This window comes from Protobothrops mucrosquamatus, unplaced genomic scaffold (assembly GCF_001527695.2).
Source record: "Protobothrops mucrosquamatus isolate PMUCROS unplaced genomic scaffold, P.Mucros_1.0 scaffold1007, whole genome shotgun sequence".
NCBI classification, from domain to species: domain Eukaryota; kingdom Metazoa; phylum Chordata; class Lepidosauria; order Squamata; family Viperidae; genus Protobothrops; species Protobothrops mucrosquamatus.
Genome location: NW_015387243.1, coordinates 59,040 through 85,874, shown reverse-complemented (window position 1 = coordinate 85,874; position 26,835 = coordinate 59,040). Strand labels below are relative to the sequence as shown.

Here is a 26,835-nt window from a genome sequence, read left to right as displayed (position 1 = left end):
TGGTGACCATTTTCGTATGGAAATGTGAATTTAATCCAGTAGATGCAACTCATCTTTCTACGTCAGATTTTATACAAGCCAAGGGAGCATCCAATTATGGAAACTAGAATGCATCATGAAACACACTAAATCCCCAACTGAGGCACAAAAGGTGAGCAGGGTGAAAGTATGTAAATCATGTTGGTTCATGTGACCACATAAATGTATAGTCTTAAGTATGATATGAGAGAGTTTGTCTTCTTTTTTTAAGCAAGCAAGTGCTTAACATTTATCTTCAGAAAGTGTGTGAAAAACCATGGGGGAGGGAATATGCAACTACTCTGTACATATTTTCCACTTTATGCATTTTCCTAGCATTAGCCTTTTAAAGACTGAGTAATCAATACAGATTTCTGACACAAACCAATGTACAGAAGCGATGACTATTTTTGATTGTACTTTTCCCCTATAGTGTTGTTTTTTTTTTAAAAAAAAACCTCTTAATTTGCTCTTCTGCTTGATCATTGCTAAAATACAATTAACAAAAAAAAGTGGTCAAAAAATAATTAGGTTTAAAAACTGGTCTCGAATTTCGTGATATCTACAGTCAAGATTTAAAGTTTAAAAACTTCTGATTAATTTTATAACAAGGAAACTGAACGCTTTAAAATAGCATATAGAGCAGTGATGGCGAACCTTTTAGAGACCGAGTGCCCAAACTGCAACCCAAAACCCACTTATGCATCATCGGGTGCCGGCTGGGTGTGGCCCATTGGGTGGGTGTGGCCCATTGGGTGGGCGTGGCTGTGGTGGTAACGGCAGACTGGGTGGGACTAAAAAGTTCAATCAATCAATTCCAACTTTGCAAGATCTTTTTTTTCCCACGAGAAGTTGAAATTGACTGATTGATTGGACCTTATTTTTTTTTTGCACACGGCAGCGGAGGCCTAAAACAAAAAGGTTTTATAAAACCCAGCTGAAGGCCTAGGACTGGGGCGACAGCGCGTGTGTCCACAAGAGAGGGCTGGCACCCATGCCATAGGTTCGCCACCACTGATATAGAGCATTCTGAAACCTATAAATAACACTCTACAGTTCCCGGACACCAAGGCTGCCAAGCACATGGTTTCTCTATTATTATATGTTCCGCATAAAATACAAAAACTGCTTTAGGGGGTATAAGAAGTGATACTGTCTCTTAATGCAAGACATTAGACATACACCTAGAACAGGGGTAGGCAACCTTGGCTCTTTTACGACTCGTGGACTTCAACTCCCAGAATTCCTGAGCCAGCATGGCTCAGCTTGGAAACCTCTCCCTTTCCCCTTGGCATGGCTGGCTCAGGAATTCTGGGAGCTGAAGTCCACGAGTCGTAAAAGAGCCAAGGTTGCCTACCCCTGATCTAGAACAATGTTTCAACCATGGCCGCTTTAAAACATGTAGATTTCAGCTCTCAGAATTCCCCTGTCAGCATGGGAAATGCTGCCTGGGGAATGTTAGGAGTTGAAGCCTTAACACATTTTAAAGCCACCAAGGTTAAAAAATGTTGGCCTAGAAAGTAATCCAAAACGTAACCTGAAGTCTGATCTTGATCTAAAATTCAGATATCTATTCTGTGAGACATCATCCCTGCTACATTACAGAGTGTTTTAACATCCAATGAGGTGTCTTATAAAGCAGTGGTCTCCAATCTTTCTGGCTCGATGGACCGGTTGGTGATGGCAGGGAGAGAGGGGAGAAGGGATTTGCCTTCACAAAGGCAGCTTCTGCAGCCTGGTTCCCACCACTTCTGCAGCCTGGTTCCGAACAGGCTGCGGCCTAGCATCAGGCCATGGACCATGGGGTTGGGGACCCTTGTTATAAACCAGTGATGGCGAACCTTTTAGAGACCGAGTGCCCAAACTGCAACCCAAAACCCACTTATTTATCGCCGGGCGCCAGGTGGGCGTGGCCCACTGGGTGGGCGTGGGTGTGGTGGTCATGGCAGACTGGGTGGGTGTGGCCAAGGTGGGCATGGTCACCTCAATGTTGTTGTGGGGAGGGACGCCTGTGGGGGCCGGGCAGGGTTGGGCGAGATCCAAGGGGTGGGATGCATCTGGCCACGTGGGACCTTGGCAAGTTAGCGGGCAGCTGGTTGAAGAGGGACGGTTGCCATCTCCAGGGCATGGCACGTGTGCCCACAGAGAGGGCTCTGAGTGCCGCCTCTGGCACGCGTGCCATAGGTTCGCCACCACTGTTATAAACCTTTCCTCCTCCTTTGTCCTGTGTGTGAACTGTGCCAAGGAATTAAATGTATAGACACCCGTGGAAAATATACCTTTTTACAAGAGCTGTAATTCCCATCCATCTGAAATGGCTGCCTTCGCCTTTCCGGGTTGAAGGGAGAGCCAAAACGGATATAATGTTTCGGGGTGGTACAAATGAGTGGGGAATGAACAAGGCCTGGCAACATGTTCAGGGTGGTAGCCAAGACAGTTGGGTCAGTGGTGATACGTAAAGGGCACTCAATGGGGCACTCCTGCTTCTCTGCTTTGTCGTTCAGCCACTCTGTAACCAGATACTAGAAACAGAAAGAGACATATTTACTATACAGGGTTAGTAAGAATGTGCAAACATTAGTGAGACAATGAAGACAGGCAGAAATATCGGCAGAAATATCACAGTGTCAGGCAGGGGACCGGCATCTCTTTTTAAAATTTTGTTTATTCATTAAATTTATACGCTGCCCATCTCACTCTGAAAATGACTCTGAGAGGCTTACAGTTATAATTATGAATATATAAAAATAAATAATGGTTGGAAGCTGCAGACATTCGTTTTAGAACTTTGTCTGAATTTGTCTGATCACTACTTACCCTACAGCCCCATCAGAAGTCGATCTTATACTAAAAATCCTGAGCTACAGTGAACTCTCAAAACGACAGCGATGTTTTACTTCCTTCAGTCAAACCCCCATTTTAAAACAAAACCAACTCGGTATCTTAAAAAACGATATTATGATGTAATTAAATGCCGGGTTGATTAATGAATTTCAATGTAATTTAATTTTGTATTCAAATGTAGCGTTCATTAATGTGGCTGATTAAATTATGGTAAAAGAACTCCTAATGAATTTAATTCAAAGAATAACATTTATGCAAAAAAAAGATCACACATTCAAATAAATATGCCAGTTCCTAGGTCTTCCAGAAGCCTTCCAGATTTCACACAACAAAGGTAACCTGATACATTTTTCCTCAAGTTATATTGAATTTTTATGTGTGATACAGTATTTTTAATAGCACCATGTTAATGATGGACTCTATAATCCTGGAGGCTATATATTTAAAATGTTATTTTAGACATCACATACAGCCTATTTAAAAAGATAGTGCATTAACTAAAATATAGACAAAAAGTGATGACTTCAAAACCGATTATGAAAAATCCATTTTTGATTTTTGGATTAGAAAACAGGTCATTTTTCCTTGGCTTCAATAAATCAAATATAAGATTTCACTAGAGCCTTTGCATCCCAATTCAATCATTCTGAGTTGACATCACTTAAGACTATTCATAGTCTTGGGTCAGCTTTCACAATTCATGCTTTATTTCAACCAACATTCCCTTTCGTAGTTCTGTGGGAAATGTCTGATTTCTGGGCTGCTGTGCCAAAAAATAATCTTGTGTGTGTGTGGGGGGGGGGAGAGTATACTAATGGCACCGTTTTTACATTTTGTAAAATTCAACTTCAATAACCTTATTTTTTTTGCATGTAGATTTGTTGCAAATTCTGTGGATCATCAATACTCTCAGATACAATCCAGGCATTAATTCAGACATTTGGGTTTAGCTGAATGCTGCTAGCCTTTTGCTTTTTTATTTTAGACTGCTGACTAGTTATGAAAATCAGTGAAGGAAAACTGCATCAAATCAAGAAATATCCAAATTTACATTTTGACGACTGTGCTTCCCCCCCCCCGTTAAGTGGTTAGCCATAAAAGCAAGCAAACAAACTAAAGCAACGTGCCACATTATAGGAGCTACACAAAGCAAAATTATCTTCTTGTCATTACAAGAAAGGATGAGTGTACCCATCCTTTCCCCACTCCATTTACCTTTTTTGTTTTAGGGTATTTGGGTGCTGCCCGGTTGGCCTGTGATCCTGATGCAGCCGTCACAACTGGATCAGAGTTCACCACCGGTGGCCTCCCTTCTCCTGGGCCCTCTACCCCGCTCACTTCCGCTGCTGCTGCTGTGCTGGTACCACTTCCTTCCTCTGGAGCAGTTTGAGAGAGTTCAGACTGCTGGGCGCTGGCAGCTTGTTTTTGTCTTCTTAGTCGCTGTGCTGAGCTGCTCCGATAACGCGAGAAACGGCTTTTGGGCCTGGGCCGTGGCGTTTTTGGTGGTGCCGGTTTAGGGACTGGTTTATCTGCACTTGTCTCCTGCAATGTAAACCATTGTTGAAGGAATTCTTAGTTTACTCTGTACTTGTTTACACTCTGCAAGAGCTGGATATATAGGCTCACAGTATGAAGGCAGTGTCTTGAACTGAGGATCTAGCTTGGAAAATACATTCTACTTCCCCCTTTTTGAGGGGCTAAAATATGGAAAGATGAATGTATTATTTTTCCCAGGAAAGTATGCACAAATATGCACACAACAGCTTGACTCCCTCTTCTCAGGGGTTGACACAAGAAGAGGGAGTCAAACTATTCTCCAAAGCACCTGAAGGCAGGAGAAGAAGCAACTGAGGCAAACAGATCAAGGAGAGAAGCAACCTAGACCTAAGGAGAAACTTCCTGACAGTTAGAACAATTAATCAGAGGAACAACCTGCCTCCAGAAGTGGTGAATGCTCCAACACTGGAAGTTTTTAAGAAGAGACTGGACAGCCATTTGTCTGAAATAGCATAGGGTTTCCTGCTTGAGCAGGGGGTTGGATTAGAAGACCTCCAAGGTCCCTTCCAACTCTATTATTATTATTATTATTATTATTATTATTATTATTATTATTATTATTATTATTATTATTATTATTATTATTATTATTATTATTATTATTATTATTATTATTATTATTATTATTATTATTATTATTATTATTATTATTATTATTATACTTTTGTTGACACTTTCTTAACAAAAGTGCACTGATTTCTAATCTTTGCAGATAGCAATTCCATTTCACAAGCTGAGATAACCTTTTTTTTAAACAGATCAACATGGACAGATGAAACGACTTCTCCAAACCTAGCATTCATTTGGCAACAATGAACTGTCTGTGCCACCTCTGTTGCCAACAGGTTTATTTGAACAAGAAACTTGGCAAGCAATATCTGATGGGAAGACATGAGACAGACCAGCAACTGAATTATATTTTCCAAACAAGTGGCTCTGGGTTTTTACTCTGTCAATGAAGTCAACCCTCCAAATTCAGCAGTTTCCCAATCTGATCCTCAACCATTCTATTGTTCTTCTTACCCCAGCCTGTGAAGATCTCCGGGTGTTTACCCCAACGCTGCTGACACAGGTCGGAGCACTTGCCACGGATACATTTAAAGCCAAACTGTTATCTTCATTTTCATTTGGCACAGGTTTTGCTTCTTCTGGTTCTGGGGTCTCTGCAGTAACCACTATCTCTGCATCTGTGCTGCTCCTGTCTGACGATGGGAGATCTCTCCTCCTCTTCCTCTTTTCCAGATTCTCAAATACATGCATGATAGCTTCCACCTTTCTATCTTCTCGGGTCTAGCATACGAAACAAGAAATCCAGGTTAACACTACGGGCACCGGAGGGGAAGACAGTGAGGATGGGGCATCACTCAAACCACAGATAATGGAAGGCACAGAGATAACTGCAGAAATAACACCCTAATGCCCAGACTTCCTGTATGATTGATCAACTTGACAGAACAGTGATGATTACAAAGAAGATATGCACTTCTGTGCATTTTAGTAGTGTGCACTGTTTCAAAGTAAGAGACAGTTAGCTTAGCTCACAGTTGCTCTGAGGGCAGGGAGTACAGAACTGATATTGCTGATTTGAAGCAATACATAAAAAACAGAGACACACTTTGGTGTAGTGGTTAAGGGTTAGGGGCTAGACCTAGGCCTCCCTTATGCATGCAAGCCAGCTGGGTGGCCTTAGGTCAGTCATTCTCTCTCAGTCCAACCCACCGCACAATGTTGTTGTTGTTGTAAGGAAAATAGGAGGCAGGAGCAGTAGGTATATTTGCTTTAGGTTGACTGAATTATATAAAAGGCAAGAGTTATGGTTGGTCACACAGTCAGCCCGATGTTTAGACTGGATTGGGCATTTTTATCCACCTATCCAGTCCTTCCCAAGGACCTGAGATAGACAGTTGTTGTTTGATGGTGTTAAAAGTATTGTTGCAGGATGTTAGCTATTTCAAGTGAAGCTGTCTTTTGCCATTGACTGTTGATTTTGTAATACCGATGGTATTCTTGATGTTTTGGAATTATACCTAAAGCTCTTATTACTATTGGTACTTCTTTCTTTCTTTCTTTCTTTCTTTCTTTCTTTCTTTCTTTCTTTCTTTCTTTCTTTCTTTCTTTCTTTCTTTCTTTCTCTCTCTCTCTCTCTCTCTCTCTTTCCTTCTTTCTTTCTCTCTCTCTCTCTTTCCCACAGTAGTTCTATTTCTATTTGTAGATATCTGTATTTTGTGATCCCCCCCCAATTCTTTCTCTTTTACTGTCTTCCAGGTATTGTAATGGCTACTATCCAGATTTTGTTTTTGTCTTTCTTGTTTGTTTAAATTCTACTAATGCACATCCTGATTAACAGCCAAGCCTGCAGGAAAATACTGGAAACTTTTAAAAACTCCTTGGATCCAAAGTCTTCTGGAGCTATTTTCCTACAGGTTATCCTGGATGTTGCATAAGAGGCATATAATTGATATGAGGAGCTACCTGTTCCTGACTACATAGCTTCATTGTGAATATTCATATTCCCCATACTTCAACCTCTTTATATCATTTTGAGTAGACTGGGAACACTACCTCAGAACTTGTGCAACGTTTATGCAATTTTCTGTGATGGATCTGTTACGCTGTTATTTATAACAGCAGTAACAACCAAGACGAATAGGCACAGGAGGGGGAAAAAAAGAATATATGGAGAAATTAACTCAGCAACAACCTATCAGAAAATTCTAGGAAATGCCTACGCCCAATGGAAAAGACAACAGCCATCACAAAACACTAGAATAAGTTTATATTTAACAAATACTTGCCCGTCTGCCCTGACTGAGACCACCCAGCTCATCGGCAGTAGTTTCCTCCTTCTCCTCTTCTGGCTTCTCTTCCTTATCTGCAGCCTAAAGAGAAAGAGAAGAAAACCTCAAAAAAAAAAAAAAGCAAGTCACAATTGCGAGTAGATATGAGGACCATTACTGAGACCTTTCAGCTTTTTACTGGAGCTTTGTTTGTCCAAAAAATGAAGATTCATTCTGTGATTATGTTTACCTAGAATTAATGGAGTAGAGAGTTGGTCTCTGACAGAAGGCCACCTGAAGAGACCAGAAGCATTTGAAATGTGGATTTACAGGCGGCTGTTACGTATAAGCTGGGTTGACAAGATCAGAAATGAGGTGATAAGCCACCTGGGAAAGCCAAGGGGAATCATCAAAACAATTAAAAAATGAAAATTAGAATATTTCGGACATGCGATGCGACACCCAGAAAAATATGGCATACTCCATTTAATCCTCCAGGGAAAGATTGAAGGCAAACGAGGTCCAGGAAGAAGAATATCGTGGCTTCAAAATCTAAGGGACTGGTTTGGACAAAACTCAGCAGCACTTTTTCGTGCGGCTGCTGATAAAAACAGGATCGCCAACATCAGTGATGGCGAACCTTTTAGAGACTGAGTGCCCAAACTGCAACCCAAAACCCACTTATGCATCGTCGAGTACCGGGTGGGTGTGACCAATTGGGGGGGCGTGGCTGCGGTGGTAACGGCAGACAGGGTGGGACTAAAAAGTTGAATCAATCAATTCCAACTTTGCAAGATCTTTTTTTTCCCGCGAGAAGTTGAAATTTACTGATTGAACTTTTTTTTTTTTGCACATGGCGGCGGAGGCCTAAAGCGAAAAGGTTTTATAAAACCCAGCTGAAGGCCTAGGACGACGGCCGCGTGTCCACAGAGAGGGCTCTGAGTGCTGCCTCTGGCATCCGTGCCATAGGTTCGCCACCACTGGCGAACAGGACCGCCAACGTCCGATAACGGATATGGCACAAGAAGAAGAAAAAGAATTAATGATCCAATCTCACTTATCCAGGATGATGGGAACGTTACCTCATTATCACTCACTGCAGCGGGACCCTCAGAGACTTCCTCGGTTTGGGGATTGCTGTTCTCATCTGAGGCTGCACCCTGCTGCTCCAGTTCCTTACGGCGGGCTTTCCGGCGCCTAGTTTCTGCTCCGATCAGAGTGTCCAGAATAGGTGGAGGTAGTTGTTCTACAGGGTTCGGGCTCCGCTTTTGCACAGGACAATTCCGGTTTCCTTTGTGGCAGGCACAATCCACTTTATAATTGCTGCTCCACCACAAAAGATATATAAGCATTTTAGGATCATTCTTCAAAACCTCAAGAAATTATTTTATTTATTTATTTATTTATTTAAATTCATATGCCTCCCATCTCACTATCACGCAACTCTGGGCGGCTTAGAACAAGATAAACGCGACAATATATAAAACATTCAAACAATAAATATTAAGATTTAAAATTATTTGGGCCAAATGTTTAGGAAAGAAAGGATCCTATCACATGAGATGTTTCAGATTTTTTGTTTTGTTTTAAAGGAAGTAAAAAAAGGAATAATTTGGGCGGAAGGGTAGTAATAATAAGCAAATAACACCAAGGCAACTTACCAGATATTGTACTCATAATCAAAGGCAATGGTGACCTCTGCATCTTTGGCAATGGAAGCAATTGCATATATGCACAGGTGAATCATCCCATCTGCAATCACGTGACGAACCTGCAATATACAGCAGAATTGCTAACGCTCTACAGCAGTGATGGCAAACCTTTTAGAGACTGAGTGCCCAAACTGCAACCCGAAACCCACTTATGCATCGTCGAGTGCCGGGTGGGTGTGGCCCATTGGCTGGGCGTGGCCCATTGGGTGGGCATGACCCATTGGGTGGGTGTGGCTGCGATGGTAACAGCAGACTGGGTGGGACTAAAAAGTTCAATCAATCAATTCCAACTTTGCAAGATCTTTATTTTTCCTGTGAGAAGTTGAAATTGACTGATTGAACCTTTTTTTTTTTTGCACACGGCAGCGGAGGCCTAAAGTGAAAAGGTTTTATAAAACCCAGCTGAAGGCCTAGGACTGGGGCGACGGCGCGCGTGCCCACAGAGAGGGCTCTGAGTGCCGCCTCTGGCACCCGGGCCATAGGTTCGCCACCACTGCTCTACAGCCAGGCATATGTCTCACTATAAAGGTGAACCTTTCTCACAATTGTAAAAACCAGCTTCTGCAGTGGCTGGTTGCTCCTGAACAGCAAGATTATCCACAACAAATGCACCTGAAACTGAAAAAGGTGGTGCTTTGCTACCCAATGTGGAATGTATTAATGAGAAATGCACAAGGGGAAATTATAAATTGATGTAGTTAATAATTATAAGTATATAATGGAATTGTAATAATAAGAGGATATTCCCGGCTGGTTCCCCAAATTGCACTCGATGTGGTGGTTAGAAGGCGGAAGGGATGTAGAAGTGGTAGGAGGAAGGAGGAGAGGTTGTGGGGCTAGGGGGAGGAAAGAGAGGGAAAGTGGATAAGGGTGGAGGCAAGGTGGGGACTGCCGGGAGTATCCGGAAATATTTTGAGTAAGATTTTTTTTTTCTTTTGTTGGTGTTTGTAGATGCATCATTTGTATTTGTTGTTTAATCCAAAATAATAAAAAAATTTATGGGGAAAAAAAAAAGAGAAATGCACAAGCGCACAAATAAAATTTCACCAATTCATGACACCATAAGGTACTAGTCCCTTTTTTTTTTTTTTTTTTTTGCTGTTGCAGCAATCCCATGAAACAATTTTTTTTCCATAGCTCTGGTCTGGCATTATAAAATTCACAGGGCATAGTCTGAGCCCTCTTGCACTTAATTGGCATGGGATTATCTCTGCTTGATTTGTAGAGCATAAACTCAATCACGTTTGCCAAGTACCAAAACGCCACGTAGCAACACCGTTTACCTCTGCATTCGGCGTACAGGAACGCCGGATGAATCTGGCGTCATTTCCAAAAGTGCGGGCATCCACACACATCTCAACACTGTTAAATTTGGAGTAAAACAGCACAAAGGGATACGGCCTGAGGAAAGGAAAAAAAAAAAAAAAGAACAGCATTTTAACCTCCTGGCAAACATCACCCATCTGGTGCAACCTTAACAGGTGACCCGATGCATCCCTGCATGCATTTGTGCATTGCGCGTCTGATCTTTTATTTAAGCATAAATTCCCAATAGAAAAGAATTGGCTCACATTATTTCCAACCTATTCAAAACCTCAGAGGGAGTACATTGTGTTTGTTTTTCAAGAAATAGCAATTACACAAAAACTGTTCCACCCCCCCACCCCCAATTCCGTTAACAGGCCTCTGTTCTGCAATTATTTGGGGCTCTTACTTTTTGAAGAAATGACCATTGACCTCGAACTGCTGCCTTAGCATCACCTTCCCACGATATTCAATTATAAGAGTATCGCCAGCCAAGTCTCTCGCGGCCCTCAAAAGCTTTCGGTGCTTCTGAACTCTTGTTACTCTCCCCAGCTGAAGCTGTAAGGTGGAAAATAAGAATTGTGGACCCAAATCCATGGAAAAAAAAACAACAGCACCATTTCCTACTATATTTGAAAACAATCTTATTGAATGTGGATAAGTAGGACAGGGATAAAACTATTGTTGCTTTGTGCCTCCCCCAACTCTTTCAGGCAAGGAAAGTGTAGATTTGTAGAGCAGAAAGTGTAGAGCAGAAGAGGATCTCTGAAATTGCCCCGTTTAAGAATATCGCTAACTTGTCTCTCACTACTTTTGAATACGCTTCTTACCTGCATTTGGGATCCGATGACCGTGTTGTTACAGGCCAGTTCAGTCTTATTGATTGTGTCCAGCACAGCCGCCTTGCCCACAAATTCTTTATTAGCATTTAGATGACGCTCTAGGAGATTTTGCACATCGGCGCTGTATTGGTTTGTGAAGGCTTCTTCGTACTGATCGGTCCAGAGTCTAATGCGGTTTTCCCACCCCTCTGTGGTATTCTCATCCAGGGCGTGGGCTTCTGAAGGAGAATTCTGTATCAAACCACAGAGTCAGTTCAATGGCTGAATGGTTTGGGGCTCTATAAAAGAAACTTAGGACTTTTTGAAACGGCCCTTGGCTAAAAAAAACAACAACACCCACCTATAGAAACAATCTCCCCATTCTTAACTAGCCTTGATCAAGCACAATTTAAAGCTCTCCTGATCAACTGGTAATAGGTGAAAAACTGCTAGGTAATCGAGAAACAGAAAAAAATGCTTGCAAACTCATTCCCAAATATGATGAAATATCATTATTATCAGCCATCTTTATTGGTGCCTCACCCTCACGATCAGCAAGCAGGACGCTGTAGCTCTTGACAATGACTTACTATATTAATGCTACTTAATTTCATGTTACAGAGGATCTTTTAAAGTGATGATGCAATACATAAATCAATGACCCACGTATGTACTGTGTTTGGAGGTTGGTTGCAAAGGTTAGGGTTAAACATGTAGTTCTACTCACCTTCATCCGCAAAGATTTCCGTGAACCTTCTCTAAAAGCCTGTCAAGCGCAACAAGAGAAACCACTATCAGTATTTATATCCTGGACATCTGAGCTTCTGTTCAATAAAGGTTACATTTTCTAATCATCTAAAGGGGAGGGGCCGAGAAACTAAAATGCATAAAAGCCATCGACCTCAGCTTAGTTTCACTATGCTCCTCCCACAAAAAGTCATCTCTTCCAGGACTTCATCAACTTAGAAATATTGATGGCTCTCTTTTCATTTATGCTGATCTTCAAATATCTATCCTATTAAAAATCAATCTGACGACAACGGTATGCCTAAAGAATGGTGTATTTCACTATATTATTCCTATGCAGCCTCCTTCAAGTCCTGCTATGCTGCCTCATTGTGGCAGTGGGACACTCTGAGGAGGAATGAGTGAAGAAGAACATTAGAAGCGGACGGCAACAGTATATATTCCCAGCAAGGCCAACCAATGTGTGACGATCATTCCAGCTGCTCAGCGAAAGTAAGCAGGTACAGATACTCCTCGACTTATGACCACAATTAAGCCCAAAATTTCTGTTGTTAAAGTGACACAATTGTTAAGTGAATTTTGCCCCATTTTTCAACCTTTCTTGTCACAGTTGTTAAGGGAATCACTGCAGTTGTTAAGTTAGTAACATGGCTTCCCCATTGACTTTGCTTGTAAGAAGATTGCAAAAGGCGACCACATGACCCAGGGACACTGCAACTGTCATAAACGAGTCAGCTGCCAAGCATCCAAATTTTCATCCCATGACCATGGGATGCTGCAACGATCGTAAGTGTGAAAAACAGTCCTCAGTCACTTTTTTCAACTTTGAATAGTCACTAAATGAACGCAAAGAGCTACAAAAAGACGCTGGGGTCAGATGGTTATTTTAGTGACAATGGCAAATACATAAATTTCTAACTGTTCAAAAGAAGGCAATGGTATACCACTCCTACATTTTACAAGAAAATCACAGGAAGAGACAAGATAAAGTGATTGACCATATTGGGCTGGATGACCAGCCCTCAAGTTGTTGGCATTCGATATGTGACTGAGAAAGGGCCGAAAACCTTTTGGCAGGCTAACAGTTTTTATGTCATGGAAACATTAAAGTTTCTGAGGTATCTTGCTACAACTTTATTATTATTATTATTATTATTATTATTATTATTATTATGGATCATCGCACAGTCAGCCAGATGTTCAGACTGGATTTGGCATTTTATCTACCTATCGAGTCCTTACCCAGGACCTGGGATAGGCAGATGTGGATGTTTGATGGTATTACAGATATATTATTATTATTATTATTATTATTATTATTATTATTATTATTATTATTATTATTATTATTATTATTATTATTATTATTATTATTATTATTATTATTATTATTATTATTATTATTATTATTATTATGTTTCAAAGCAAAAAAAGAAGACCTGAAGACACAAAAGACAGAATTACAGTGGGGAAAACGAAGCATAAGAAGCATGAACGTGAGAAAGCTCAACCCAATGAAAGATTAAATGAATCAATTACACAACGACATCTCAGGAACCAGTGAACTGAAATGGATGGGAAATTAAGACATTTTTCAGTCAGAAGATCACACTGCTTACTACCCAGGACATGGAAACGAAGAACGTATCGCAGAAAAGGATACAGCAATGGCAGTACTTGGGTATAACAGAATTAATGACCGTATAGTATAAATCAAAATTTGCAGACAACCCTGCAATATAATGAATGTCCAAGTTTATGCTCCAACCACTGTTGAAGAAAAAGAGGTAAGTTCAATCTGGTAAAAAGTGTGCAAGCAAGATACGTTGCTTACGGCTGGAGACTCAAATGCCAAAAATTGATAGTAGTAAAGAGGAAAAGGCTGTTAGGAAACAGCAGGAAGAGAGTTAGGAAAATGCTGGCTGAGGAAACAGAAATTAAGCAGGAGAATGACGGTCCAATGACTGTTTCTGCCAATCCAAGGATTTCTTCATTGCTAACAGTTTTAAAACAATCAAACCCACACCTATGTACGCTGGAATCCCCAGAATGAATACACAAAAAAATCATGTTGATTGTGTCACTGGTACAAAGAGGTGGAAGAATTCTCACTTCTAATAGCAAAGATGTGGCCAAGGAGCAGACTGTGGGACAGACCGTGAAATTCCAAGCCCAGCTAGGGAAAAAGAACAAAGCCAACCCAAATAGGATTTTGAGCATATACCCACCATTTTCAAGAAGAAACATCAGGAATCACTTTGAAGTGCTGAACCTCATTGATAGGGAACCAGAGGAACTGTGGAATGAAATCAAAGAAGCTGTTAAGGATGAATGTGAAAAGAGGCGGCCAAAGACCAAGAAAGCAAACTGGGTGTCAAACCAGATGGTGGAAACTGCCAAGAGGAGCGCGCCAAAGCGAAGAAAGACAAAAGATCTCAGGAAGAAATTTAATAAAGAATTTCAAGAGAGCTGTTAGAAGAGATAAAAAGCAGCATTATAATAATGGCGTCTGGAAATGTACTGAACAAGGCAACAGGTGTGGAAAAACAAGAAAAAGCTTTCTAAAAGATCTCCAAACTCAGAGAGAGGTTCTAATGTCAAATTGGTACGTTAAAGGATGCCAATAGGAACCAATTCTAAGAAAATAAAACAACGACGGATGGAATGTATGGAAATTGTGTAGAGTTCTTGTCAATGATTTATAGAATATTCCCTATTTACAAGAAGATCGAATACTAGTAGATGGAGTCAGAGAAGTACTCCAGTCATAACCAGTCAGAAGGCTGTTCAAAATTGATGGGAGTGTCTACAAAAAATTGGCAAGCAACAGAAGAACTGGTAAAGGTGTTAACCAAATGATGCCAGCACATCTGGAGAATCACAAAATGGCTTGGAAATTGGATAAGGTTAGTCAACCAATACCAAAGAAAGGAAACTTAATTTAGTATCCCAAATATCGTATACTTAATTTCACATGCTAGCAAAATAGCGCTTAGAGTTAGCCAATGTAAATTAGAATCCTACATGAAAAAAGAGAACCTAGATATTCAAACTGGTTGTGACTATTATAGATAGGTCTTCAAGACTATGTCAAGCTGTGGGGCATCCAACAAGCATTCTGATTTCATTGTCCTCATGAAAAACCCATACATAAGACCGGATGTCAGAGCTCATAACACGGCAAAACAGACTGGCTCCAAGTTAGTGAAGGAGTGAAAGCATAGTGTAAACTATGATTTTGCGCAACTTATATGCTGAACATATATTGGAAGCAGCTGAAATTGGAAGATCAGCATGGTTTTAAAACTGGAAAAAAATATAACACCATGCACCAATGCTGACGACACTGTTCTGACAGCTGAAAATACAAATGAAGTGCAAGCTCTAGTAATGAAAGTCAAGGAGCATAGTAAAAAAAATGAAACTAGGTGTCAACGCTGCAAATACTGTATATTCTTGCTTTGACAATGTGCAGAACTGTCTGGTATATATATAGTTAAACCAGCAACTAGGAAAGAGGGAGGAGCATAAGGATAGCCCGGGAGAAAGAAACCGGAAGTAAATCACATCTTCCAAGTTGGGGAGTGGAAAATGTTTGGAATGTTATGCGTAATGGAAGAGAAGCAGTTCTAAGCATTCCACCATGCCGTGCTGACGTACTGTAATCTTAATAAATGCTTTTAGGAGAAAAAAATGCCTGAAAGTCCTTTTAAGTGTTTCGTTACTCAGACACATGACACTAGGAGTAACTATAAAGAAAACTACTGACAACAAGCATAGCAATAAGAAAGTGAAGCGACGAATAACTTTTTTTTTTTTAGGATTCACTATCAACGATAAAGGAAACAGCAGACCAGCACTGGGTAGGTTTGCAATGAAGCCTTTGGAAAAGATATTCAGATGCCGTGATAGATCTATGCCTTACAAAGATCAGGATTGTGCAAGCAATGATTTTTCCTGCGGAACTCTATGGAAGCGAAGGTTAGATAGAAATGACAGAAAAATATCAATGCTCTGGAACTCAAAGAGAAAAACCAACGTCCAAGTGGATAAACTTGAGGACAACAGTGACTGGCGCATGGTTGGGAGACCCGGAGGGCCAGGTTGGGGACAGATGATTCTGAAGGAGGTCCATCCATGTGGTTGCTAAGAATCAATCCCGACTTGACACACAAATTTGAATCAAATCAGATAATTCATTTGTAAAATGCCATGCCCGACCAAAACCTTTTATGGGATCTACAGCTTCTCCCAAATTAAACAAAAGCTAGTGCCTATTAACTGCCGCCTGAGGTACTAAAATCAAGCTAGAGTAGTTACAGTAACACACAACTAGTAACAATCTATTTTGTAGCAACAATTCTAATAGGTAGCAACATACAACAGACACCTCCAGAGAAACCTGCCTGTTGCAGTGACTTTCTCATTTTCTAAGCTGGGAAAAAAAAATGTAGTTCGAATGTATTGTAAAGCAGCAGTTTTCAGTACACCCTAATGTCCAAGAATGCCTATGTTGAACCTAGAGATATTTCCAGAATAATAAAAATGCTTGAGTTGATATAGCCCAGTGTTTTGTTTTAAGCTGTGACCTCTTTGGGGGGAGGGGGGGGATGAGGAAAAGCCAAGATATAGGGTGATAATAAATACTGTATAGGATTAGAAGGTAGGGAAGACCTTAGGGACTAAACAAATGCTAGGTTGGTCTGTATGTATGTATGGATGCATCACAAAACCTTTCCCAACACTCCTCCAGTTCTCAAGGACACTTGTATGCAAGCGCTTTCTTTCTTTCTGTCTAGGTCAGTGTTTCTCAACCTTGACCATTTTAAGGCATGTGGACTTCAACTCCCAGAATTCCACAGCCAGCAATGCTGGCTGTGGAATTCTGGGAGTTGAAGTCCACATGCCTTAAAATGGTCAAGGTTGAGAAACACTGGTCTAGGTATATTAATTAGGGAGGTGTACAAAATTCTGTGCTTGAATCCTTCTCTGCACAGAATGGCTGTTTTCAGGTGGTCTGTGACTGAACTGCAGTGATGGAGGGAAAGAGCCGGAAACAAACCAAGAGCCTCTCAAGCGGCTGAGGGGAAAAAGGGAACGTCTCTCTGTTCATTTAGCCCAGGGGTAGGCAACCTCGGCTCTTCTATGACTCGTGGACTTCAACTCCCAGAATTCCTGAGCCAGCCATGCTGAGGGGAAAGGGAGAGGTTTCCAAGCTGAGCCAGCCTGGCTCAGGAATTCTGGGAGTTGAAGTCCACGAGTCGTAAAAGAGCCAGGGTTGCCTACCCCTGGCCTAGCCGTATCTTCCCTGCCAGACGTGGCCATTTGTATTTAGAGCAGGGGTGGGGAACCTCGGCTCTTCTATGACTCGTGGACTTCAACTCCCAGAATTCCTGAGCCGGCATGGCTCAGCTTGGAAACCTCTCCCTTTCCCCTCAGCATGGCTGGCTCAGGAATTCTGGGAGTTGAAGTCCACGAGTCACAAAAGAGCCAGGGTTGCCTACCCCTGTCTTAGCAGCAACCTAGCACGACACTCTTTTCTGACTAGCCAGCCTGCTTTCCCATGTACCACCAACATCCTTTGTTTTTTCCTGCTCTCTACCCAGAATATGGGTGTTTGGGTGTGGGGCAGTCACCAGATGATGTAGTACACAATACATGGACAGAATCAGTTATTATTAACCAGTTTATAAGTTTAACTCTCCCAATGGCTCAGTGCTTTTAGGCACGAGTGCTTAAAATAAAAAAAAGTTTTGTTCTAATGACAAAGCATGATCATCACCCTGAAATAATATAACGGATAAGGATACTAAAAAAAAAACATTCTCTCTGGAAGAGTGTTTATTTCTTGCCACAAATTAGGCAGGTCTGCATGGACATGTTAAAACATTTGTCATGTAACTTACAGAGCTGGATTATTTGGAGCAAATGTAAGCCGCTCACCAGGCACCCGAAGATGCTTCTTACTTTGTATATTTTCAGACTTGAATAATTAAGCTCATAGAAATTAACTCCTCAATTTAAATGCTTCAGTTATAGCTGTTATTATTACAACTCATTTGTGTAAAGTCTCAACGGCATTTCTATAACTTGTGCTCTAAGAATTCATCAAAAATTAGTTTATAACCATGTTTAAAACCGTGAGGCTGAGACACTCATGACTTTACATTCTTCTGAATGGAGAGGACGTATCAACACAACACAACACAAACAACACTGAAGGGTCTTTTTTTCCAATGTTCCAGTAAACTTTTCAATTCCCATCAAACATCATTTTTTGCAAGCAATAAATGCAATATTAAAAGATCCTTGAGGTCATTAAGTATAACTCCCCAATTGGTGCAACAATCCAAATCAAAGCATATCCCGAAGTTGGTTGTTCAGCCTCCATCCAACCTCTGCAAAACCACTTTTTTCTTTCAAACTGCTCTTGTGTGGCATCTCTATTCCTGCCCATAATTATTTCTGAGAGATGTTTAGAGACATTTAAATCACGTGTTAGGCAGTTTAAGTGTGTGGTTTTGTGTTTTATAACACAGGCCTCATTTTATGTCATTACTTTTACTCCCAGAAGTTTGCCATTCTGGGAAATGAACATGTGACTGGCCACACCCATCATGAAATAATGCTGTGATCCTGACAGTAATTATATGAATGGGAAATTCCAGCCATCCACTCACCCACATAGCCACAATTTCCTCAGCATGTCCACAAAGTTGTTTGAATTCCAAATTATTATTTATTAAATTTGTTCGCTGTCCGTCTTGCCACAAGGTGACTTGTGGCCCAAAAGAATAAACTTTCAAAATTTGTATCTGCTACATCAGCCATAGTATTCAGCCTGTGGAAATTCAGATCAAAAAGTCTGAAATTTGGAGCTAAAGACTTGAACTAGGGCAACAGAGGGTATAACTAGGGAACATATTGAAATGAAACAAATCAACCATATTTAACCATATTTCATCGCGATACTGGCAACGTGTTGTAAAAAAATGTGCAAAGTGCCCAGCATTAATCTCAATGCCTTTGACTAATTGACTAAAATTGTGTTAGTCATTTGCCAGGTTATTAGTTTTTTTAAAAAATAAATAAATAAATTAAACGCTTCTTTCCTATGAAGAAATTTTCCTTCTGGGCAAGCTATGGCCCCTGCCCTCATTTACAGCCCTGCAAGAGGCTTAGACAGAATAGCACACACCCCTCCCCCATCCAAAATGAAACACAGTGTAACTTCCTTGTGCATTTGATCTGTAATGTTTATTACTATGAGGAGAAAGTCTGCCCAACCTAAAAACAAAGATCTGTGGATTTTTTTCTTTCTCCTTAGTGGAAGGTTATGCGTCACTTGAGGAAGATGAATGGGGAAAAAAAATCTAAGCCAATCTCCCAGTCACTTGCTTAGCGAATGCCTTGAGACGCCAACAACCATTTCTGTTCACGTACCTTGATTTTTTTAGCTTTGGGTGCTGTGCGAGCTCTCTCTGTGTTCCTTTTTCTCTTTTTAGGTTTCGTCCTACAGACTCGATTGACTGTCAGAGTGATGCTCGTAGGAGTGTGCTGTGTAGCAGTATACAACACTGTGGAGGGAGAGAGCTCCTCATCCCAGCTCTCTGTTGCACTGCTATCTCCACCTACGAAGGCAAATGTCACACTGACAACTTTCATAATGCTGAGAAATCTTCATACTGCTCTTCAGCATGACTTTAAAGACGAGGTGCCATGCTACCTGCTACCTTTCACGGCAACAACTTGCACTGCATTACTACAGGGAAGGAGGCACAGTAAGTACTTTCTATCAGGACAAAGGCTGATTCACAGATCTCAGTGATCTGTTTGCGGTAAACAGACTGAACTTACCTGACACGTTGTCTTGTTTCCGGCGACGAAATCTGATTACTTTCCCCCTGCCGATTCCCCTACAAAAGAGACAGACATTTGATAATGGCAGTGTCAATGGCAGCACTGCCTAAAATGAAAGTGGACTACAGTGGCTTGAGTCTTCAGTGGAATGCCAGTTGACTTCATCTTGAAGAGTTACATAACAGCTTACATGCTCTTAATGGCTATCAGAACTTTATATACCAACATGGCCTATTTAGAGCAGGGGTACGCAACCTTGGCTCTTTTATGACTCGTGGACTTCAACTCCCAGAATTCCTGAGCCAGCATGGCTCAGCTTGGAAACCTCTCCCTTTCCCCTCAGCACGGCTGGCTCAGGAATTCTGGGAGTTGAAGTCCACGAGTCATAAAAGAGCCAAGGTTGCCTACCCTTGTGCTAGGCCATTTCTTCAACTATTAATGCACTATGCAACTATACCCCCAAATAATTTTGTCTTCTGGTTCTAGAAAGAAGACATGCTAGGGGTAATCTGAAGGGGTAAGAAAGACTCCAAAGTGTCCCTCTGAAACCGAGACTCCAATTTGACTTCTACATGAGAATCTCTGGTTATAATCTCTACTTCATGGCAACAACAACTCTGGGATTAGAAAAATATATCTTAACTCCTTAGTAAAACAGAATGTCTTTAACGCCACAGAAGTCCAAGAGAGATTGTTTTACCAATTGTATTTGTCTGGCTGAAACAAGGAAGTGTCTTTTGCAAATTTCACCTAATTAACTTGCACTGTTTCATCCCTTGTGTTGTGGAATTCGGTTTTTCCTTTTTTTTTAAAACGTGCTGCCAATGGGTTCCTTTGCTCCATACCACAATCACGAATCACGGTGCCGAGTCAACGGGAAATTGAGAGAACGGTCCACAGAATAATCACGAAACCTCCTTCACGTTCCTCACTGTTGGTTGCCCCACAGGTGCCTAGAACTTACCTGCATTTTTCACACTTGATGAGGAAGCCATCTTGGGAGAGACTACAGTGACACCAGCTAGGAATAGATTCTGCCTCAGAAGAGCTCTCAGTCTCACCAGAATTCTCCTCATCGTGAGGGTGCAGGCCATTCAGTTCTGCACGGGGGATGATGGTCTGGACAGGGGGAGAAGCAGGAGGGGTCGGAGGAGGAGGAGCTCCATAATTGTGATCCTAAAAACAAATGTTTGCATCAGTGCTGTTTCAAATTTCAGGGAAGGATAATAGTAAACAGAAAAGGTAGCGGCTTACAGAATTTTATGAGCTTTACTAATGCACTGCAAAGCCTAAGGAAGCTTGCGGGGGTTTCGAAGGCGATCAAAATATACGGTAACAAGGAGCATATACTTAATTTGGGATTCAATCTAAGACTAAGTGAGTACTCGTTTCCTCTATTCAAACCCAAGGAATTTCCCGAAAAATTAACAATGAACACATTTTCCAAGCACCTAAGCAAAAGGGGGGGGAAAAAAATGAAAAGTGGACTTTGGGAAACTTCAAGATTGGTTAAAAATACACACAAATTACACACACGCACACATACACACAAAGCTAGCACATTAGGAAAGGAAAAAGCCCACAAATCAACTGAATCAGGATGGTACACAAGTAGGAGTACATATTAAGATGCAAGAATTTGGCACATTTGTACATAAGAAGCCTTCAAGCAAAGTCATACGGAATCTCCTGATTCTGAAAATATTATGGTTTATGACACACATAAACATAAATATTTTCCTTAAAAAAATAAAAATAAAATAAAAATAGCTCCTAGAAATTCCCCTATAGCTTGCTCTCTCCGTAAAAACCACAAAAATGCCTCTTCGTCTAAAGCCAGCGTTCCAGTTTTGCAGTAAGCTTTCCACAAATACATTTTTGAAAAGAAAAAAAAAAATAATAATTCCAGAACTATACTGCCAATGCCCTCCAAAACAGATCTCTAAGCTCAGTCACGTAGAAGCTGGGAGGGGGGTGGGGGGGGAGAGAAATGGGCTTGATAAAGTACGAATCTACTGCAGATAACAGAGAAGGGTACTCACTGCATAAGGCAGCCCTCGGTAGCTGTGCCTCTGGGAGGCCCCGTAGCCGTGATTTGCATACACATTCTTCTCACTAACAGCTGGGCTAGCTTCGACAGACTCTGGGCTGCAAAAAGGGCCAACAGCAGAACCCATCAGCATAGAGGAAGTGGGCCTTTTTCTCATAATTAGCCAGAACTCAAGAGCTCTCTCGTGAGGCCAAACAATAATCTAGCCGTGAATGGACACACCTTGGGAGAACAGGAGGGACGGAACCCATGAGAGCCATGGTATATATGTATATGTATATATATATATATGTGTGTGTTTTCTGAGGTTTTCGCGGGTGTTTGTATGTAGGTCTTTAGTTATTCGGGTTTTCTCCCGCGTAGAATTAAAAGTACCTTGGCGACGTTTCGACGAAGTCACATTCGTCATCTTCAGGCTGGTGTCTTCAGCTTAGCTGAAGACACCAGCCTGAAGATGACGCCAAGGTACTTTTAATTCTACGCGGGAGAAAACCCGAATAACTAAAGACCTACATATATATATATATATATATATATATATAAGGAAGGGAGAAAAGGCTTTAGGACTAGCATACGGTTTCAAAGTTGGCATTCGGCAAGAGACAACAGGAGCGAAAATGGTACTCGTACCAATCTTTGAATTGTTTGGTTAGTGGCTTACATATTGCACCAGAGGGCGGATTTTGAGTTATTTATACCCTTTCTCAACTACTTGACTTTATTCTTTTGTTAATCACAGCTCTGCGTCCAGCCAGGTTACAAATTTTATAGACCTCTTGACTTTAGCTGACTATTCCTTCCGGGCCGCGAAGGTTTTCTTATTGGCTTCTCCTTAACGCACACGCCTCTAGATACGGTTTCTTAGTGACAGAAATTTGAGTGAAGTTGGCAAAGCATAGGTCCTGAGTATTTCATTTAGTAAAATCTGCAACGTGTAGAGAGAGTATCCAGCTTTCTCACACAATCAATCATGTGAGGAGCAGCATGCAATATCATCATCTCTACCACTGGAGGAAAAAAAAAACCAGCAGGTTTCTACCAGAAGAGGGCAGAAAAAAGCAACTTAAAATGTACAAAACTGGCGGGTTAGTGAAAAGCTCTGGGAGTCCTTGTTACAGAAAAAAGCTTTAGAGGAGGAAGCCAAAGCTGGAAGCTTAGAAGGGGAAGCTGCTCTCTGTGGAGGATGGGAGGGAGAGGAAGAGAGAGAGAGAGAGAGAGAGAGAGAGAAGACTAAGGAGAAGGAGAAGAGCCAATGCTGCAAGCACACATTGGGAATAAAGTCCAGAAAAACGTCCTTTCTGCAACCACAGTACATTTTCAAAGGTTATTCCTATGAAGAAGAGAGCTATAAATACCACAGTTGTTTACTTGTAATCCGGTCCCTCTGCAAAATCTCAGCATCATTTTTATCCGTAATAGTGGCTTTAGTAAATCGAGGCAGAGGTGCTTTTAAAAGCAACTGATAAATCAAATACAATGGTTTGAGGCTCTCTGACTTACTTGACAGTTGGAACCTGCCCAATTACACAATCCTTTATTTTATTGCTTTATCTATATTCATATTTCTTATGCCCAGACATTATGCTAGAAGAATTAGGTAACTTGTCCTGTTTTACAAACTGTGTTTTTATTTGACTGAAAATAATTAGTGGATCATGGCAGGAAGATGAACTATATATATAGCAGGGGGTCTTCGAACTTGGCCCTTTTATGACTTGTGGACTTCAACTCCCAGAATTCCTCAGCCAGGCACTGCTGGCTGAGGAATTCTGGGAGCTGAAGTCCACAAGTCATAAAAGGGAATATGGAGGTAAAAACAATGGTAATTACAAATTGTAGTTGCGGTAATATTACTCTCTAGCACTAAACTTCATATCCTTGTTAGTATAAGGTCCATCAGTCTATAGTTCAGGGGTCTTCAACCTTGGCCCTTTTATGACTTGTGGCCTTCAACTCCCAGAATTCCTCAGCCAGGCATGCTGGCTGAGGAATTCTGGGAGTTGAAGGCCATAAGTCATAAAAGGGCCACGTTTGAAGACCCCTGAACTATGTATAGGCTGATGGACCTTATACCAACAAGGATACGAAGTTGAGTGCTAGAGAGTAATATTACCGCAACTACGATTTGTAGTCACCATTGTTTTTACCTCCATATTCCCAAGAAAAAAGGATTAGGAGGTAATATAAGTGAGTGGCTTTCTTAGTCCTTGCTATACCAGATGACAAGATGCAAAACCAGTGCAACTGGTAGTTGTCCTGAAATGCGACCTCATATGCTCTTGAGCAGCCCAGGAGAAAACACAGCAAATAAAAACGAATCGGAGTGCAACACCCCCCCCCCCATGACAACAACAACAACCAGTATTAACTCATCCTCTGAGCTGGGAAGAAAGATGTGTATCTGAGCTAAATCTAGCATCAATCAGTAAATAGCATCGGTCGGGATTCTAAATGGATTTTTTTTTTTCTGCCGTGCACACAGCTGAAGCTGCACTGGTTAAACCCTTCTTTCTTAACTATGCTTATCAGATTGACGCTATGAAAACAAACCAGAAATAACGTTCGCTCCTAGTTTGCATCCACTAAAAAGAAGCAAGGAAAAGGAACGTTTCTGTGTATGCAGGGACCTCAAAGCCTAGCACAGAGAGAAAGAGAGAGAGAGAGAGAGAGAGAGAGAGAGAGAGAGAGAGAGAGAGAGAGAGAGAGAGAGAGAGAGAGAGAGAGAGAGAGAGAGAGAGAGAGAGAGAGAGAGAGAGAGAGAGAGAGAGAGAGAGAGAGAGAGAGAGAGAGAGAGAGAGAGAGAGAGAGAGAGAGAGAGAGAGAGAGAGAGAGAGGGAGAGANGGGAGGGAGGGAGACAGAGGGAGAGAGAGAGAGAGAGAGACAGAGAGAGGGGGGGGGTTATGTACACATACGGATTAGTCCGCCTTGAGGTCAGACTGTAAAACAGATGGCTTAAACAGGATGTCTGGCTTTCTAAGTTACAGTGCTCACCCCGGTGTTACAAACTGAGGAACACAGAACATCCATCTCATTTTTAGCCCTCTTTCTTTCCTTATGGACACTTCATTTGAGCTCCTGCACCAGGGGCTACCAGAGGATGGTCTTTGCAAGCAACTTAAAATAATCCCCCCTCAAGAGGAAAAGAACGCTACGCTAAACAGAGGGAAATCCACGTTAACAGTTTTGAGATAGGCGACCACATCACACAGCCATCTGTATCAGCAGCACCATGCACGTTAGGCTACAGCAGAGGAAAAGGCGGCTATTGCCAGGGCTCATTTCTTGCAAGACACCTACCGGTATCAACCAAGGCAGGCGACGCAACAGAAGGAGAATTAAAGACCTTTGGGGAAAGCGGTATTCTAGCAAAGTGCTTTTCCTTGAATGCAGTTTGGAGGATGGAGAACAGCTTCTCCTTGGTGTTTCGTCTTGATCTAACTTGTACAGGATAAACCCCTAAACCAGTGGTTCTCAACCTTTTTAATGCCGCGACCCCAACCGGTCGTAAGTCGAGGACTAAACCGGTCGTAAGTCGAGGACTACCCAACCGGTCGTAAGTCGAGGACTTTCCCTGCCCGGGAGCGCCACGCATGCGTGGTTCCGCCCCCTGCGCCGGCCAAGGCGTAGCTGGCAAGCGGCAGAGATGGAGCAGGCCGACCACCAGCTGGCCCAGCCCAAGGGAGGTAAGGCACCCGCCGGAAAAGGGGAAAAAATGGCGGACAGCCTTGCTTGGCGACCCCCATGAAATGGTCGATCGACCCCAAATGGGGTCCCGACCCACAGGTTGAGAACCACTGCCCTACACCGAGGCAGGACCTGTTGCAAAGCTAAACGCTTTCTATTATCCCAGGCTCACCAGCATAGCCAAGATCTGAACACCAAGTTCTGATTCCATGCCCTCCACATGTTCAGACAAGGAAGCACTTACTCAGATCCAGCAGCCATATCTGAATAAGATGTATCTGGTGTAGTGACTCCCAGAGGGATTGCAATGCTCATGACGTTTGTCAGGGATCACGGAGTCCAAAGGGTAGTGACTGGCAGCTCCAAGGGCGGGGAGCAGCCGCAAAGCCTCGGCCAACACGTCACGGACATGGGTAAACCTGCCAAAGGAAAAAAAGAAACAATGCACTGCAGTTGTGTTCTTCCCAGCCGCAGCCATATGATTTATCCTGCAAATCATGCTGAAGTTGAGAAGAGTGAGAGTGAAACAGGAAGTAGTAACTTCAAATGGTGCATGTTGTCTCTTGCCCGACGATCACGCTTACATAATTTTCACTCTAATATGGCCACCAAATTTTATACCCAGATTTTCGTAACGCCTCAGAAAGGAATGCCGAGCAGAATAAAAAACTTGAATGCCTATCTTGCAAATGTCAGCCACAGGAACAAAATTACTAATATGGGGTTAGAAGAGAAGGACCCCCCCCCGAAGGGAAAACAACAAAGATATATATATATATATTGTTTTAGCTCTGACGATGTCAAACGTTTTGTTGACGAAAGCTAGGTAGATTAAACATTTTATATGTATTCTCTTGGCGGTCTGTATTTATTTTGATATTATGATTTTTCCCAAGAGTCGAGTTTTTAGTTTTATCTATCTATCTATCTATCTATCTATCTATCTATCTATCTATCTATCTATCTATCTATCTATCTATCTATCTATCTATCTATCTATCTATCTATCTATCTATCTCTTTCTCTCTCCCTCTCTCCCTCTCTCTCTCTCTCTTTCTCTCTCTCTCCCTGTCTCTATCTATCTATCTCTTTCTCTCTCCCTCTCTCTCTCTCTCTTTCTCTCTCTCTCCCTGTCTCTATCTATCTATCATCTATCTATCTATCTATCTATCTATCTATCTATCTATCTATCTATCATCTATCTATCTATCTATCTAATCTATCTATCTATCTATCTATCTATCTATCTCTTTCTCTCTCTCTCTCTCTCTAATAATAAATTATTATTATTATTAAATTAAATATATGGCGGGAAGAGGGCATCCTGAGTCCCGCCACGTGTCGTATAATTTTGTCTATGTTTGTTTTATGTAGTTTTTTGTTTTTTGGGGTATTTTGGTTTAATTTTCGGTTTATAACCTTCGACACACAGTTAATTTTAAAAGAATTTTAGTAGGGA

General features: G+C 41.6%; 1 protein-coding gene across 1 annotated transcript in view; it reads right to left on the bottom strand.

The window, feature by feature from the left end:
* Positions 1 to 25,785, bottom strand: part of SETD5 (SET domain containing 5) — a 47,611-nt gene extending 21,826 nt beyond the window's left edge. Inside the window, exons 1-14 of the mRNA XM_015819865.1 lie at positions 25,621 to 25,785; positions 21,684 to 21,789; positions 20,606 to 20,760; positions 19,639 to 19,697; positions 19,225 to 19,412; positions 11,044 to 11,286; positions 10,623 to 10,771; positions 10,192 to 10,309; positions 8,858 to 8,967; positions 8,279 to 8,519; positions 7,215 to 7,298; positions 5,443 to 5,709; positions 4,078 to 4,404; positions 2,298 to 2,540 (exon numbers count right to left, since the gene is read on the bottom strand). Of these exons, the coding sequence (XP_015675351.1) occupies positions 2,298 to 2,540; positions 4,078 to 4,404; positions 5,443 to 5,709; positions 7,215 to 7,298; positions 8,279 to 8,519; positions 8,858 to 8,967; positions 10,192 to 10,309; positions 10,623 to 10,771; positions 11,044 to 11,286; positions 19,225 to 19,412; positions 19,639 to 19,697; positions 20,606 to 20,760; positions 21,684 to 21,789; positions 25,621 to 25,691 (2,361 nt within the window). The 5' untranslated portion in view covers positions 25,692 to 25,785. The remainder of the gene's footprint in view (positions 1 to 2,297; positions 2,541 to 4,077; positions 4,405 to 5,442; positions 5,710 to 7,214; positions 7,299 to 8,278; positions 8,520 to 8,857; positions 8,968 to 10,191; positions 10,310 to 10,622; positions 10,772 to 11,043; positions 11,287 to 19,224; positions 19,413 to 19,638; positions 19,698 to 20,605; positions 20,761 to 21,683; positions 21,790 to 25,620) is intronic.
* Positions 25,786 to 26,835: the final 1,050 nt, after the last annotated feature.